General features: G+C 27.2%; 4 protein-coding genes across 4 annotated transcripts in view; 1 reads left to right on the top strand and 3 right to left on the bottom strand.

Moving 5' to 3' along the window:
* Positions 1–118: 118 nt before the first annotated feature.
* On the bottom strand, positions 119–3193 carry Fbxl4 (F box and leucine-rich-repeat gene 4). The gene is made up of 8 exons (XM_017897383.1): positions 2969–3193; positions 2407–2500; positions 1755–2208; positions 1423–1678; positions 984–1344; positions 623–905; positions 226–538; positions 119–133 (listed from the first exon to the last, which is right to left on the bottom strand). The coding sequence occupies exons 1-8, from the start codon at positions 3191–3193 to the stop codon at positions 119–121; spliced, it is 2001 nt and encodes a 666-aa protein (XP_017752872.1).
* A 1015-nt stretch (positions 3194–4208) lies between these two features.
* Positions 4209–6915, bottom strand: rswl (tRNA methyltransferase roswell). Its single transcript, XM_017897382.1, has 5 exons — positions 6557–6915; positions 5931–6468; positions 5367–5665; positions 4741–5278; positions 4209–4481 (listed from the first exon to the last, which is right to left on the bottom strand). Exons 1-5 carry the CDS (start codon positions 6913–6915, stop codon positions 4209–4211), a joined length of 2007 nt encoding a protein of 668 aa, XP_017752871.1.
* Positions 6916–8341: 1426 nt separating this feature from the next.
* Prx6a (Peroxiredoxin 6a) lies at positions 8342–9725 on the top strand. Its single transcript, XM_017897423.1, has 5 exons — positions 8342–8505; positions 8828–8984; positions 9076–9293; positions 9376–9448; positions 9531–9725. Exons 1-5 carry the CDS (start codon positions 8420–8422, stop codon positions 9657–9659), a joined length of 663 nt encoding a protein of 220 aa, XP_017752912.1. The 5' UTR covers positions 8342–8419; the 3' UTR covers positions 9660–9725.
* A 528-nt stretch (positions 9726–10253) lies between these two features.
* The window catches only part of kis (chromodomain helicase DNA binding protein kismet), a 23709-nt gene continuing 17355 nt past the window's right edge, over positions 10254–16607 (bottom strand). The window contains exons 18-26 of the mRNA XM_017897447.1: positions 16503–16600; positions 16124–16409; positions 14711–15960; positions 14166–14409; positions 13762–14041; positions 13511–13655; positions 12740–13432; positions 10987–12617; positions 10254–10830 (exon numbers count right to left, since the gene is read on the bottom strand). Coding sequence (XP_017752936.1) covers positions 10596–10830; positions 10987–12617; positions 12740–13432; positions 13511–13655; positions 13762–14041; positions 14166–14409; positions 14711–15960; positions 16124–16409; positions 16503–16600 — 4862 coding nt within the window. The 3' untranslated portion in view covers positions 10254–10595. The remainder of the gene's footprint in view (positions 10831–10986; positions 12618–12739; positions 13433–13510; positions 13656–13761; positions 14042–14165; positions 14410–14710; positions 15961–16123; positions 16410–16502; positions 16601–16607) is intronic.

The raw sequence follows: 16607 nt of genomic DNA, 5'->3' as shown, positions 1-16607 counted from the left end.
ACACGCATTAAATTGCAATTTCAAAAATATATATATTCTTATATTTACTTGAGTATAAATATAGACACACTTTAATATTAACTTTATTTATGTAATTATATACAATAATATTACAGCCTTACAGCATTAATCTCTAAAATTATAAAATTAAGTAAATTTATTTATATTTAAAATAGTATAGTAAATATCATGGAATGTCTATTATATTGTGTTAAAACTAGGTACTTGAAAACTTCTTTTAATAGATACATGTGGATATTGTTGATGCCATTCTTGCACTATAAGATCGTTAATACCTTCACAGAAACTAAGATCAATCATTTCTAATTTTGGACAAAATAATAAAATTCCATAACATATATCAGGAGTAAGAGAACGAGCTCCTAACAAGTCCAATTGTTGTAGTCGTTGACATAATAAAAGTGGTTCTAAGTCACGATCTGTTAATCCTCTAAGCGCTGCTAAAAATACCTTTTCCAGGTAACGACAGGAAAATAATAATGCTCGTAAGGAATCACCAGGAGCTCCAATCCCACCACTATAAAGGTAGATATATTAAAGTATGTAAAATGGAAATTTGTCAATCATGTAAATAATACAATTTCGTTTTCTCAGATCATACCACCATCCAAAATCCACTTCTCGTAGCTTGGTACAGTGGGACAAAGCTCTAACCCCATGTGGAGTTAAAGTCTGTGATTTCCAAAAATCTACACTTTCTAAATGTGGACAAGAATTTCCTGCTAAATTTAAATGTCGTATTTCTGTGTTCTTTTTTAAAATAGAACATACCGTAGAAGTTTCAATACTTGTTCTATAAAGTTCCAAACGCTCAAGAAACTTTAAATTTTCAAGCTTTGTAAATCCTTGATTTGTTACACCCATACAATTACATAAACACAATTCTGAAAATAATGTATTACATCTCTATTAATCAGTTTATAAATTTTAATAAAATACCTTGAAATGGTATTTTTATTTACCTTTTAAATTTTTACACACTTTTGAAATTTCAAGAATAATAGCATCATTTACAAATTGACAACAATTTAGTCTCAAATGTGTCAAAACAGTTCCACATGTATGGAGAAAATATATAAAATCTTGATATTTAATCATATCATAATTTCCACACCAAGAAAGATCTAGTTGTTGTAAATAATGACATCTAGATGCTAAACTATTTAATGCAGATGTATTTAAACAATGCCAGTAAGGTTTTAAATTAAGACTTGTATATAATAAAGCATCCCTTGCAATGTTGTTAAAGTGTCTATTTACTCTACATAAACAACACAATGATCTCAAATCTAAATTTTTCAAAATTTTTAATACAGTTTCATCCTGTAATGATATATTGACAGTAAGTATCACTATTAATCTTTAAATAAATTTATGTAATATAATAAATTAAAATTTTACTGGAAGTGTTGAAAAACTGCCACATGGTTGATTTTCAAAATCAGTTGAAGATACTAGAAATCTTTCTTGAAAAAGGTTATTTTGTTCAGTTAAAGTATTTGGTATTGAATGATGAATATCTTTAATAAGTTTTGGAAAATCTTCTTGCAAAAATTGTTGTAAACTATTGAATGCTTCTTCTATAGGAGGAACAAATTGGTAGTGTTTACCTATTTTCGACACTAATTTACCCTTGGATACATTATCTATTATTTTGCTGCAATAATTTATATACACATTATACTTATTAATTTATTAAAATATTAAGATATCAATAATTGATATTACCTTACCTCTTATAAAGTTTACAGTGTTTAGAAAGCATTTTTTTAAGACCTGTTAAATCCTGGTTTGCTTTTAAATAATCTGGTGTTAAATTATATTTGTCATCATCACTTTGTTTAAGGTAACCTAATTGTTGTGATAGATCATTCAAAGTTTGATTATGTAAGTTATTAGGTACAATTAACTTTGATGTACCAATAAGTAACACAGCGTCTAATTCTGTATAATAGTCTAATAAACTATGATTAAATTCCAGTCTTATCATTTTTGTTTTAAAATTACATAGTTGCAAATATGGAGAAAATATTCTTGGCTTATGTGGCACAACTTGAGGAAATCCATTCCATAATTGATACCATTTGCCCTCAGGATTTTGTGCCCAAATCCCAACTACACTTCCAGGATTGTAAGTTTCATATATCGAAACTCTAATTGGATATACCTCTTGAAAATATTCTAGATCTTGATAATATAAAAAATATTGTAATGTATTTCTATTTTTCATACATTATAAGTATTAATGGTATCAGTATAATATTCCAATAAGTTAAAAATATCTTTAAGAATAAAAACATAAAATGTTATCAAAAATTATCACACTATTACAATACAATATCAAATGCTAAAAAGTATTCAACATTAAAATTAAATACTACATACCTATATAATCCTGGCTTATGACATTCACATTGTTCTGTGGCATATAGTCTATTAATCTTGAAGGTGCTTTGTCCCACCATTGTCCGTACGTTCTCTAAAATTATAATTTGTTATATATAATATGAATATTAATATAGAAATACGAAATCTTTTCATATTAATTTTATATAATAAAAGTTACCAATTTACATTAATTAAGAACATAAATTATAATTTTGTTTTTTATACAATTTCAATTAAGAATTTAAAAAATATTTTATGACTAATAGTGTTTGCTAAATTTAGACATAAAATATTATTATTAGACTTAATACTATGTATTCATAATTACTACATAATCAAGATTCAAATATTACTTCAAAAGAAAGTGTTATTGTATCATCAAAAATAATTAATCACTAAAACTATTAAAATAATATTGACAATCTTAACAATTTTTAAAATTATTTGAAATAAATTGTTCTAATTTATGAGGCACTATTAACTATTTTTATTTTCTTTTTGTATGTATTATTTATAATTATTTTATCTAAAAGTTTTAACTTTCAATAAATTGACATACCATAACAAAAGCATGTGGAAAATCCCCATAGTCAGGAAATTTACTTGGATTTCCAGCAATATTATAAGCTGTATACGAAATACTAAGATTACTTCCGTACTGAGAACTAAAATTACAAACATCTTTAACAAACTGCTCAACAAAAACAACAATCTCCTCTTTTCCTTTAATTCCTTCTTCATTTATTGGTACTACGCTACATTTTATCTCGTCGAGAGATATCATGTCACGTACAATTTTATACATTATTAATTACAATTAAACAATTTTAGCTTTAAACTTCAACTAATATAGGTTAATCACTTTACGATTTATTTTTATATTTGGACATATGATATACGTAACGTATCTTGTAAACAATAAAAGTTATAATAAATGATTATACACAAAAACTAGTAATTACTTATATCTTTCACTCTTTTTTTTAGTATAAAAAATGTATGATACAAACCATACTTTAAATCACAATTTTTTAAATACCCTAACCATTCGCGCATCAGTATTTTCCATATTGAAAGAACACTAGAAATTGTTATGTATAGATAAATCATTTGCCTTAAATTAAGTTAAAATATTTTTTCATGAATGATGAAATAAAAAAAATTAAATAAAGATTAATTATCAATATTTTTTTCATATTGTGTTATATATACTTTTATAAAACAGTAACCATTATAATACAAAATATACATTTTAAATAATTCATATGTTAAAATACAATCAATTAATAAACTGCAAATATTAAAAAGCAAAATATATGTTAAAAAATATAAATAACTACTGTTAGGAGATTCTTATATAAGAATATGTGTTTTTATTGTATTAATCTTAAAATGCTATAGATAATATTAAATTATTTACTCATTAATTTCAATGGTTGTCTGTTATGTTTACTATGATTAATAAAAATGTAATTTCTTTTATTATATCCTTAGTATATATATCAAAGTTTTTATATACATATATAAATAATCACTTTTATAAAACATACAAGATTATAATTTTGATATATTGGAAACAAAATATTGTAAACATGTCAAATATTATATTATACATATATAATTAAATGCGTATTTTGTATTAACTAGATAAATTTGAAATTTTTAGCTACTATTTATACTATTTATACTATTAAAAAGTAAAATGTGGAATAAAATTGAACACTACAATGAAGATATATGTTAAAGTTTATTTTATTTTATACTTAGAATTAATATTAGCTTTCATTATTAAATTTTGTTCACTTTAAAATATGGAATTCTTTATTTTTAAGAGCAACTTGTCTCATTGAAGCATGTTCTCTTGATTTCTTCAATTTTCGTTGTGGTATATTTTTAAATGCCACATCCCAATTATTACTATGATTTATATCTAACAGAATGGAAGCAACTTGATTAATAGGAAGATTTTTAGAAGATCCTGTACCCCATTCTAATTTCTCATTTAAAGGTAATTTCATCATTCTAATACCTTCCTTATTAGCTTTTTGAAATGAATATGGTTTAACTGCATGCTGAAAGTATCATATTATTAAAAATAAATTAATGTAAAAATATACATATTTTATATAATATTATTTCTTAAATATATAATAATGGAAAATTAGTATATTATTATCATTGCCTATAGGAAAAAAGTAAACAATTTTTTAATTTATGTCTTATGTGCTTCCTTATATCTTTCACAAATTTAAGTCAATATTTTTAACAAAAACAGGATCTATATAATTTAAAATATATTTTTCTTATATATCTATCAAAAATTTTAATTACCTTATCTACCATTGCACCAATTATATATATTAAATTATTATCAAAGTGTTGCATAGTCTCTTGTGCATTAGGACTAAGATAAACTAATTTTTTTTTATCAAATAAGTCTAGATAAGATTTTGATGTTACATTTATTGGGAAGTCTGGTTCAAACAGATTTGGCAATGTTCTGTGTATTTTTTGCATTGTAAAACTCTGTTTGGTAACATTACAAAAATAAAGATTAAAAGGGAAAATATGTTGCCGATTTAATGAAAATGTAAGTAGTAATTGTTTTGCACAATTTTCTTGCTCATGTGGTGTCATATATTCATCATAACCAACATCCATCACTAATATTGGGTTAAATAATATAGCACTTATTAGTTTACTATTATAAAAGTGACTCATTGTAGGTTTACGTATGCGGTAAAATAATGAATATTTTCCTAATCCATAACAACTGTCATTATTTTCTACTAGATTTTGACGTTTAAGCTTTTTCAATTTCTTATTTTCCTCATGCATTTCTAGTTTCCAGAGAAAAGTTAAATATGCTCTAAATATTTGGAATAAAAAATAAAAATTAAATATATATAAACTGCTTATTAAAATAATTTTTATGTTCATATATTAATAAATATAACCTTCTTTCTCCTTTTGATTTTGTCTGTAATAAACGTAACCAATTATATGGTCGTATATTCTGGGGTACATTCTGTGAACTATATTTAATATACATGATTTCTAATTTGTATTTGTCATACAGAGCTTTATAATATGGATCTTGCAGAATTGTGTTTAATTTTTCTTCATATATTGCATCATATTTTTTAGCTACAATTACAGATGGGTTATGTTCACAATAACATTGTGTTGCTAATGTATATATTTCCTTCTGAAATTTAAACTGCAATGTTTTAAACTTGTATAATGGTTGAGTAAAACCATTAAAATAAAATTTAGTAAAAGTATTAATAAACTTTAATGATTATACATATTTTATATAATATTATTTCTTAAATATATATTAATGGAAAATTAGTATATTATTATCATTGCCTATAGGAAAAAAGTAAACAATTTTTTAATTTATGTCTTATGTGCTTCCTTATATCTTTCACAAATTTAAGTCAATATTTTTAACAAAAACAGGATCTATATAATTTAAAATATATTTTTCTTATATATCTATCAAAAATTTTAATTACCTTATCTACCATTGCACCAATTATATATATTAAATTATTATCAAAGTGTTGCATAGTCTCTTGTGCATTAGGACTAAGATAAACTAATTTTTTTTTATCAAATAAGTCTAGATAAGATTTTGATGTTACATTTATTGGGAAGTCTGGTTCAAACAGATTTGGCAATGTTCTGTGTATTTTTTGCATTGTAAAACTCTGTTTGGTAACATTACAAAAATAAAGATTAAAAGGGAAAATATGTTGCCGATTTAATGAAAATGTAAGTAGTAATTGTTTTGCACAATTTTCTTGCTCATGTGGTGTCATATATTCATCATAACCAACATCCATCACTAATATTGGGTTAAATAATATAGCACTTATTAGTTTACTATTATAAAAGTGACTCATTGTAGGTTTACGTATGCGGTAAAATAATGAATATTTTCCTAATCCATAACAACTGTCATTATTTTCTACTAGATTTTGACGTTTAAGCTTTTTCAATTTCTTATTTTCCTCATGCATTTCTAGTTTCCAGAGAAAAGTTAAATATGCTCTAAATATTTGGAATAAAAAATAAAAATTAAATATATATAAACTGCTTATTAAAATAATTTTTATGTTCATATATTAATAAATATAACCTTCTTTCTCCTTTTGATTTTGTCTGTAATAAACGTAACCAATTATATGGTCGTATATTCTGGGGTACATTCTGTGAACTATATTTAATATACATGATTTCTAATTTGTATTTGTCATACAGAGCTTTATAATATGGATCTTGCAGAATTGTGTTTAATTTTTCTTCATATATTGCATCATATTTTTTAGCTACAATTACAGATGGGTTATGTTCACAATAACATTGTGTTGCTAATGTATATATTTCCTTCTGAAATTTAAACTGCAATGTTTTAAACTTGTATAATGGTTGAGTAAAACCATTAAAATAAAATTTAGTAAAAGTATTAATAAACTTTAATGAATATTGATAAAACATTTTAAAAAACTGTGCAAGTCTCGTACAACTCCTGCACTGCGTACTATTCAATCATGCCGGATTATTACCAAATATAACACAAACAAAATATGAAATAAACTCTAGTTCTTGAATATTCAATCATTTGTGAATCATATTCCATCTCAAATAAGTATCTCAAACAAAAAAAAGGATAAGACGTAAAATTGTTTTTAATTTATTTATTTTTTTCAGTGATTTAAAATTTTATAGTTCATTTTGTATATTATAAAATATAAATCGAAATTCATTTTTGGAATACTAATTTTGAATTTGGTTATTTTGTTTCTGTTTCATCACAAAACTACATATATCATAGTTTTTTTTATATCAAATAAAGTTTTAATGAATTTACTTTATATTTAAAAAAAATCTACATTCTTCTTATCATGGTGATTTTTTGACTATATCAATAATGAAAATTAAAAATTTCCCCCAGATAAGGTGCACACCATATGTTGGAAAAGGTAAAACTATAAATTATATGTTATATATCATATATACTATATGCATAGTAATTATAAATAAACTCTTATTTTGTAGTTTGCTAAATAAAACATTTATATCTTTCTCATCATGAAATTACTACTTTTTTTACAATTTAATCTATATGTGAAACATTAATGGTACGTGACTGAACCTACTCTGTCGTACCCAATAATACGTGCTGGAAAAATATACACAATCTTTCATATTGTATATTTTTTTTCCTACTCAACTTTCCTGTAATATTTGCAATTTGTTAAATCTAACAGTTTCTAACGACATTAAATTGAATGTAAATATCTTTAATTCAGTACATTATAAGTATAATTGACACAGTATAATCTGTAAAATAAAATAAGCATAAACAAATTTTATATAATACACATGATACATATATCATATATTGATATGATATAGATAATATATTTTTATATTTTTTGTTATACTATTAACCTAAATCAAATTTGAAGAATGAATTGTTTATACTTCCTAAATTTGCCATTTTAAGAGAGTATAACAAAACCTCTAATTTTTCAACTAATCGGTATTTCAGTATCTCATTCCTTTGAACTTTATCTGTGATAATACAGTACATTTTTTTCATAGTATTAAATTGCCACAAATTTGTAAATTTTATAACTAATATATTAAAAGCAATATTTTTTATAAAAGAACAAGTTTAAAATGACAATTAAATTTGAATAGTATATGTAATGTTAAAAATGATTTATTACATACATCATTCTGTCAGTAATAATAAACATTTATACATTATAAATATTTACTTTTATTATATATACAATTTATAAAATATTAGATCGAAATCTTGATTGTATTCCTTTATCTTATATTTGTATATTATTTCAATATATCATATAATTGTATGATTACCCTGACAACAGTCGTATCAGTGGTAGTCAAATTTCTAAGTAAATGTAACTGTATCACAATTTATTGCATCTGAAAATAATTAATTTTAAAGTGCCTTTTAAATGTCGGTATGGTTTTGTTAGGTGAGCCGTTTCCAAATTTCGTAGCAGATACTCAAATGGGTTCAATTAATTTCCACGATTGGCTAAATAATTCGTAAGACATGTGCTTAAATAAACATAACCTTTAATATTGAATTATTTTGGATAATTGTTTTGCTAAAATTGATCATTAATTTTTGTATTGTTTTATATTCTTTTTATATATAATTAGTTCTTATTGGTGACTTATAGCTACATATATTAATTAGTATTTTTATAATTTTGAATTATTCAATATATAAAATCATATATAAAGATATACAGTGTTTAAATATATGTATGTTCGAATATAATATATAAATAAGTAATATTATATATAAATAACTAATTAATTTAAGATAATTTCTTTTAAAATGTAAAATTATTTTGTTTCATAGGTGGGGAATTTTATTTTCTCATCCAAATGATTTTACGCCAGTCTGTACAACAGAATTAGCTCGGGTATTAAAATTGATACCTGAATTTGAGAAATTAGGAGTAAAAGTTATTGCACTATCGTGTAATTCAGTCGATTCTCATCGTAAATGGATAGAAGTATGCTTTTCAATAAAGTTTTTGTATTCAGAATATATTTATAAATAAAACAATCCAATTTATAATACATCTTCGAAACAATCGTTTTCAGGATATAAAAGCTTATGCTGAAATGACCGATAAGGAATTTCCTTACCCAATAATTGAAGATGAAACGCGAAAACTTGCAACGTTGTTAGGAATGTTGGATCCTACAGAAGTTGATAATCATGGCATACCTATGACTGCTAGAGCAGTATTTATTATTGATCCTGCTAAAAAAATGCGATTATCAATCTTATATCCTGCAACCACTGGAAGAAATTTTGAGTAATTTCATCATTACATTTTTAGCTTTTAAAATCTTCTTTTTTTTATTAATAATATTTATTAACATAAGTTTTGAACACAGTGAAATTTTACGAGTAATCGAATCGCTACAGTTAACCGAGAAACATAAAGTAGCAACTCCAGTTGACTGGAAGGTTTATATTTATGATCTTATCAATTAATTAATCCATTGTTACATCTATGAAAAAATATTAATTTAATTATAATAATTTTTAGACAGGAGAACAGGTAATGATTCAGCCTACTGTTTCTGATGAAGAAGCCAAAATGTTGTATAACAACATTAGGATTGTATCATTACCATCAGGCAAACCTTATTTGCGTATTGTGCCACAACCGCTGTGAAAATAATACTTTCAAAGATGAAAAATCGTTATTTTGTTTCCTTTCTTTTTTAAATTATAATAATTTCTTAGTAATAATTTACGATAAAAATAAATGAAAATAATTCACTAAAATATATTTAAAAAATTTTATATATTTTTAGGTTTTCATTGGTCATATTATTATCCATGCACATTCTTGACTGATTCTATTAATACAATTCACAACTTATTTTTTATAAGGCTAGTCATTGTTAGAGGTTTACATAATTACCAAAACAAAAATTCTAATGTTGTAATTTGCAAACAACATAAATTTGCAAACATATAATTCACAAACAAAAAAGCTGTTTATTGTATCACCTAATGTAATTAAAAGTACACTGTGTTATATACATCTTTCCAAGTACACAATCACTTATGGTTTCTAGGCATAATGTATATAATATTTACACTGTTTCTTTTTATTAAGTTATTACTAAATTTACTTTACTACATTATGATTATATCTTATGTTTGAATAACAAAAACAAAATTATACTTTGTTATTGTAATGTTATATAATTAAAAGTTAATTACCACACAATATATCGAATGATAAAATACTATTGCCAGCCTTCATACTTAACAGCTTCAATGTTATACATTCACAATGATAGCAATATTTATTTATATCTGTCCCATTACTTCCATATAAATTGGAAGAAAAAATTAAATTTTATTAATGTTTCTCTTTCTTTTCTTCAAGTCCTTTGAATGCACTTGTGCTTTATTTAATTAAGAATTACCATGTCATTGATTCATTAATGTTTGTAAACGTTTATGAATCGATGATTTTCTGAAAATCGTTGTGCGAGTACTGCAAATGTTTGCAATAAAAATAATCGCAACAACGGAAGATTTGATCATTAATAACACCAATAATATTTAGAACTCACTTAAAAACAAAAAATTCACTTCACTCGCTCGTAGTATGAGTTTCTTGTTGATCTGATTGCAATTCACCTTCCATTCTTGCTTGTCGTTCAGCCGCTGCTCTTGCTTGCCTTCCAGCACTAGAACGGAGATTTTTTCGTTCTGGGGGAGGTTCTGCGCTTAATCGTTTTCCACTCCGTGCTTTTTTCCCTTTAGTACCTTTATTATCTTCTTCCATTTCTGATGGAAGTTTTGATGTATCGCTTTTGATGGTAGTACTTTGTTGTGTTGTGGTTACATCTTCCAAAACCGTTGTTATCGATGTTGTAGATATAGGTGTAGTTATGGATATAGGTGTAGGTGTAGGTGTAGGTGTAGGTGTAGGTGTAGGCGTAGGCGTAGGCGTAGGCGTAGGCGTAGGCGTAGGCGTAGGCGTAGGCGTAGGCGTCGGCGTCGGCGTAGATGTAGGTGTAGATGTAGGCGTAGATGTAGGAGTTGATGTATGTGTGGGCGTGGATGTAGGAGTGGCAGTAGATGCAACTGTAACTGTAACTGTATTTGTTGAGATACTTGTTGTTACTGTAACAATCATTTCATCAGTTTCTTTTTTATTAGTATTCAAAGATATTTCACTGAATGTATTATTTTCTTCTATGGAACTTTGTTTAACTGTTGTACATGACGATCGTGTTCCATGTTCTATTTCAACTGTTGTTACATCTGTTGGAGATATTGTAGTTGTCATGGCAGTTGTTACAGGTCGTGCACTAACTTCAATTTCAATTCTTGGTTTTTTACTAACAGGTTCAAGAGTCACTTCAAGCATACTTGGTGTCTGTTGTTCTGTACTTTGATTATGGTCAACATTACGATTTCTTTTTTCACCCAATCGCTGATCTTCTACATTTCTTGTTAAAAGTTCTGCACTAGTTCTACTTAAATGTTCTAGAGCTTCTTTCATCTCTTGTTCTTTGTTTTTCCTTTCAATCCGTCTTTCAGAAAGATCTGCCACATCATTCTGTTCCAAGGTTTCTCGTTTTTCTGGTTCTATTCTCCGTCTTTCTTCACTATGTAATGTCATATCTGTGTATTGCTGTAATGTTATTGCAGGGTCAATTGAATACCTGGATTTTTTCTCTGCGTCCTTTCGTTTCGTGGTTGACTCGGTAATTGTATCACGCTGCCTCGAATTGCTTGTTGAAGATGTAGGTTTACGCACTGTTGAGGCATTCGAAGTGGATGGATTTAAGAGGCCACATTGGGCAAGACTTTCATAGGCCGATGATACTCCGCCAGGTTGCATTGAAAATGGATTTAAACCACCCAAACCCAATGGTGTGTATAAAAGACTGGGGTTTGGGAAAAAGAAAGGAAATGGAGTCGTTGTTGATATAGTAGACGATGCTGATGAAGTTGAAGGCGCCGATGATTTACTTGTAGGAGGCTCCAATTTACTGCGAGATGATTTACTAGCACTACTAATGTTAGTTGAACCTGTGTTTTTGCTACTAACAGAACTAACAACGGGATTGGTTTCAGCTGTTGTGCTAGTTGCTGTTGCACCTAAAGCAGCTTCCATACCTGCTAAAGATGGTAAACCAAGACCAGCGAGATTTGCAAATAAAGAATTTGTTAAACTCATATTACTCAGATTACTGAGATTGCTCAATCCGCCCAACGCTCCTAAGTTGGGTAAACCACCAAATGGCATTAGAAGGGGATTGTTCTTTGGATCGAAATTGCCAAGAGAAAGGCCAGATAAAAGAGAGTTATTCAAATTACCCAATGAAGGGAAGTTTAAACCTGAAGCCATTGACGTAGCTGCTAAATTAGCTTGATTTGCAGATTGCTGACTAGTAGGACTTGGCATCATGGGAGGTCTTCCAGGGCTCTTACCCTTATTAACATAACTTCTATCATTCCCTGATAATCTCTTTTGTAAATCATGTGGAAGATTTCCGCGTTCTTTTACCAATTCAGCCCATTTTGGATCAACATCAAACATTGGATTCTCAATCAGCCATTGACCTAATCGTTTTAATTGTGGTGCCTTACTGCCTGTAACCTAAAATAGATATATAAATTAATACGTACACACGCACACACGCGCGATCACTAAGTATGATATGTTATTTATTACATAAGCAATAAAAAAAATAAAAGAATATAACAAATTCTTATTCAAACCTTTTTTCCGGTTAATCTATTAATTACAGCGACATTTTCTTCGCCAGTTAATTTCTTCCAATCTAATAAAGATGGATCAACACGTGGTCGTCGTCGTCTAGGCGTATTTAAGTATTCTGCACCTAATTGTTCAGACATAGCAGTTTGTTCAGCTAACCACTTATTCACTTTAGCCTCATGAGAATACGATCCAATTTTAGATGAGTACTCTGCAACTTTGTTAATATCTGCGATCATTGCTTCATAACTCTTTTTGTGACTGCTTGCTGCTGATGAATGCGTTGAATTAAAGCTTGGTTGTTGTTGCTGCTGTTGCTGCTGTTGAGATTGTTGTTGATGCTGTTGTTTTTTAAATTCACGATTTTGTTGCTCTGCTTGAACAAGTAAAGCAGAAAAACTATCTTTATGTGAATGTAAAGACGGAGGTGGTAATCCAGAAGTAGAATTTGATGCTCGTGAAGAAGGAATAGAAGTGACAGTAATTGAAAACGGTTTCTGAGTACTTGTTGGAGGATTTGGAAGCCCTATCGGCGCTGAAGTTGGAGTAACAGTTACGTTTGGTGTAATTGTACTTTTTTTATTATGTTCAGGATAGTGACTACTCTGCTGTTCTTTTGCTGCACTTAATCCTAGTACTATTTCATCAAGTTTTCTTCGTTTTTTCTCCTTTCCAATAATAGGTTCATCTGTTGGCTATATAATGAAATCTATGTTCAATTGTTATTCATATTTATAATATAGAATTAAATATATTCATATATTTATACATACACAATTCTTTCTCTTCATTAATTTGTCTAACATACTATCTAATTTTCCTTTATTACTACTAATTTGTTTGTTTTTATTTGGCATTGAAAAGTCTTGAACTTCATTCATCATATCTTTGCTATTATCCGTACTTGTTTTTGGATATCTACAATGCAAACATTATCTGAATAAGCAATTAAAAGCAAAGTAATTAAAATATATGTAAATAAAAATATATATATTATATAAGTCTTTAAGAAATAAATTTCTACCCAGCAGATAAATCTATCGGAGTTAAAGTACTTGACGTTCCAGGAATTACAGTTGGTTTTCCAGGAACTGTATATTTTAAATCAAAAGGCATATTTGGTGTTCGTGTTTGTTGGTGGGCGGGAGGTGGCTGAACCGGCGTTGAGCGTCTCGATTCTTCTGATTGTGATTCATCATTTATTTCCCACGTATTAGATCCAGACAATACAGTTGGCTTACTTAAAGTCGCGGGTGATTGAGTAACTGTATGGTTACTACTGTTCAATAATGCATGAAGTTTTGCTAAAAACATAGAAACAAAATTTATAAATTATTTTTTATTCGTAATTTCTTTGAAGATAATTTATAAGTTATAATAGATTAATATAGTGAAATTATTTATTAGCCTTATTTTTATAAATTTTACCTCTTTCAGTTTCTACATCAATAGCAATATGTCTCTTGCGCTTTTTAGATTGTGAAATATTATTTCCAGTTGTTGTATTGCGTGATATTCCATGATCTGTTGTTATTGTTATTACTTCAGAACATTCTTTTTCATTTGAAGGTACATCTGATTCATCACCAGCACTAAAATTTATAGATACAGGCCATTCTTTGTGTTCAATTGCATGTACAATATGCATTAAACGAGCTTCTATTGCATGTTCCTATAAAATAAAAGAAAGTATAAAAATATGTCATAACAATAAGATAAAATTATGCATAAACAAATATATTTTTTATATTTAGTATATTTTGTATACATTTGCTCACACATTTAACAAATGTAATTTCTTTTTTAGAAACATTCTCGGTTCTCATTCACGTTACCTATTCTTCTTTTGAACTTGTTTTAGTACATTACTCGAATGTACAAAAAGTTTGAAAATATTATATACATGTTTTACGATTTTTTCAGTCAACTTAGAGGTACATATAAATATAGAAATAATATAGAATTCTATTTACCTTTGGCCACTTGATAGCATTATTACTATTATGCGATAAAAGTTGCACGACTGTCGGTTCATTATAATCTACAGCTTTGTCACGAAGAACAAATGTATCAATTTGTGTTAATCGTGATAATGGTTGAATAACTTCTAAATCGGGAAACATTGCTTTAAGTTCTGCTGCTTGAACGTTACATTTATCTTCGAGCTTACACACCTTTGCTTTATCCTTACATGAATCTATTGGTTTACTTTCTTGTACTTCTATCTCTTCCTTAACGACAGCTGTATCTATTTTTACATTCGTTTCGCTTTCAGACATTATATTTTCATTATTTTCTGTTGATTTTTCTAAAATTTCTACAGAATCCTTTTGTTCTAACGAATTTTTTTCATTTAATTCTTGTATTTGAGGTTCTTTCGATTTTTCTTCTTGAATTTCTTTATCTATATCCATTAGTATATCTTTCTCTTTACTTTGATTTTCTTTTTCCATTTTTATAGGTATTGTTTCTTCGATATTCGTTATTACATTGCTTGCTTTCGTTTCATCTGTTTTATTAACTCCTGTTACTTGATCGGTCTTAAAAATTTCACTTTTTATTGATTCTATTACTACTTCATTTTTTTCTTCAGTTTTTATTTTTGTAAGATACTCCTTATCTGATGGTATATTTCTTGCAACAGTTGTAATAGTTAATGCATTACTAATAGGTTTATCTTCAATATTTTTTTCAGCCTTTATTATAGTTAATTCTACCTGGCTTTTTTCCAAATCCACGTGCTCTGGTCGCTTATCCACAGTATTTACATCTTTATCCTTTTTTGCACCTACTTTTTCAATTTTTAAGGTACCTTCGCCTTTTTCTAATTTTACAAGTATTTCATCTTTATCAAATTTCAGTATGTCTTCTCTATTTTCAATTTTAATTGCTTTTTCAGATTTATCCGTGACTTTAGACGTTTGAATATTACTGTATATATTTTTATTTAAAAGCTTATGAAATGAAAAATCAGGGTCATTTAAAATAGTTATATCAGTTCTTCCTAAACCATGTTTTGCTGCTCCAAGTAATAATTCTTTATCATGTTTTCCAGGCTGCCACCAATCAGGTGTATCACCTGATGATTGACACAATGAAAGTCTTTCTTCTAAATGAGGATGAGATAAAATTTCCTCGCGAATTTTGCTTAAAAGATCAACACGATCTAATATTTGTCTTGCTTTCGTCGGACTGAGATGATCAACAGGAACGTCTGAAAAATCTGAGATATGTATATCGTATTTAGTATTTTGATACTTATAATAAATATATGAACAAGTTGTATGTTTTCAAATTAAAATATAAAATATATTTGAATATCTTTATTCCATAATTTTAATTATTGATTTATAATATTACGATTTTTTAATTATATATAAACATACCATCGTCATCATTCAATTTAGCATTACATGCCTTTTTACACATGGCTCTAAAAGACATATAGTAATCTGTAAGATCATTGTCTGTTTTCTTATCAAATCTAGCTATACTTTTAAATTTAGTCCAATCATACTGTGCTTTCTTTCTGTCATAATTAACACCGTATGTTGATACAACTCGTAAAAATTCGCTTTCTTCACGACGCGACCACTTTGTTTTTTGTTCTTCGATACGAGTGCGTTCCCTTTCTTTTATCATGGCTTCCATCTTTTCTCTTCTTTCCATTTTCTGTATAAGATAGTAATAAAACAAAGGAATCAATGTTTTAGCTAATGTCTTTAGTTTTTAACGTCAAATAGAATCTTAAATTTGATAACTTACCAAAAGATACATAGCAAGTTGTTGTAAGTCCCATCCTTGCATATTTAAAGGTGGTTCATTCATTGATGTGGCATGATTTACAGTTGTGTCACTTTCCATTCCTGC

The sequence above is a fragment of the Eufriesea mexicana genome, unplaced genomic scaffold (genome assembly GCF_001483705.2).
Source record: "Eufriesea mexicana isolate 0111107269 unplaced genomic scaffold, ASM148370v2 scaffold492, whole genome shotgun sequence".
NCBI classification, from domain to species: Eukaryota; Metazoa; Arthropoda; class Insecta; order Hymenoptera; family Apidae; genus Eufriesea; species Eufriesea mexicana.
Note: the sequence above shows the minus strand (reverse complement) of the source record. Positions and strands in the feature narration are given on the sequence as shown.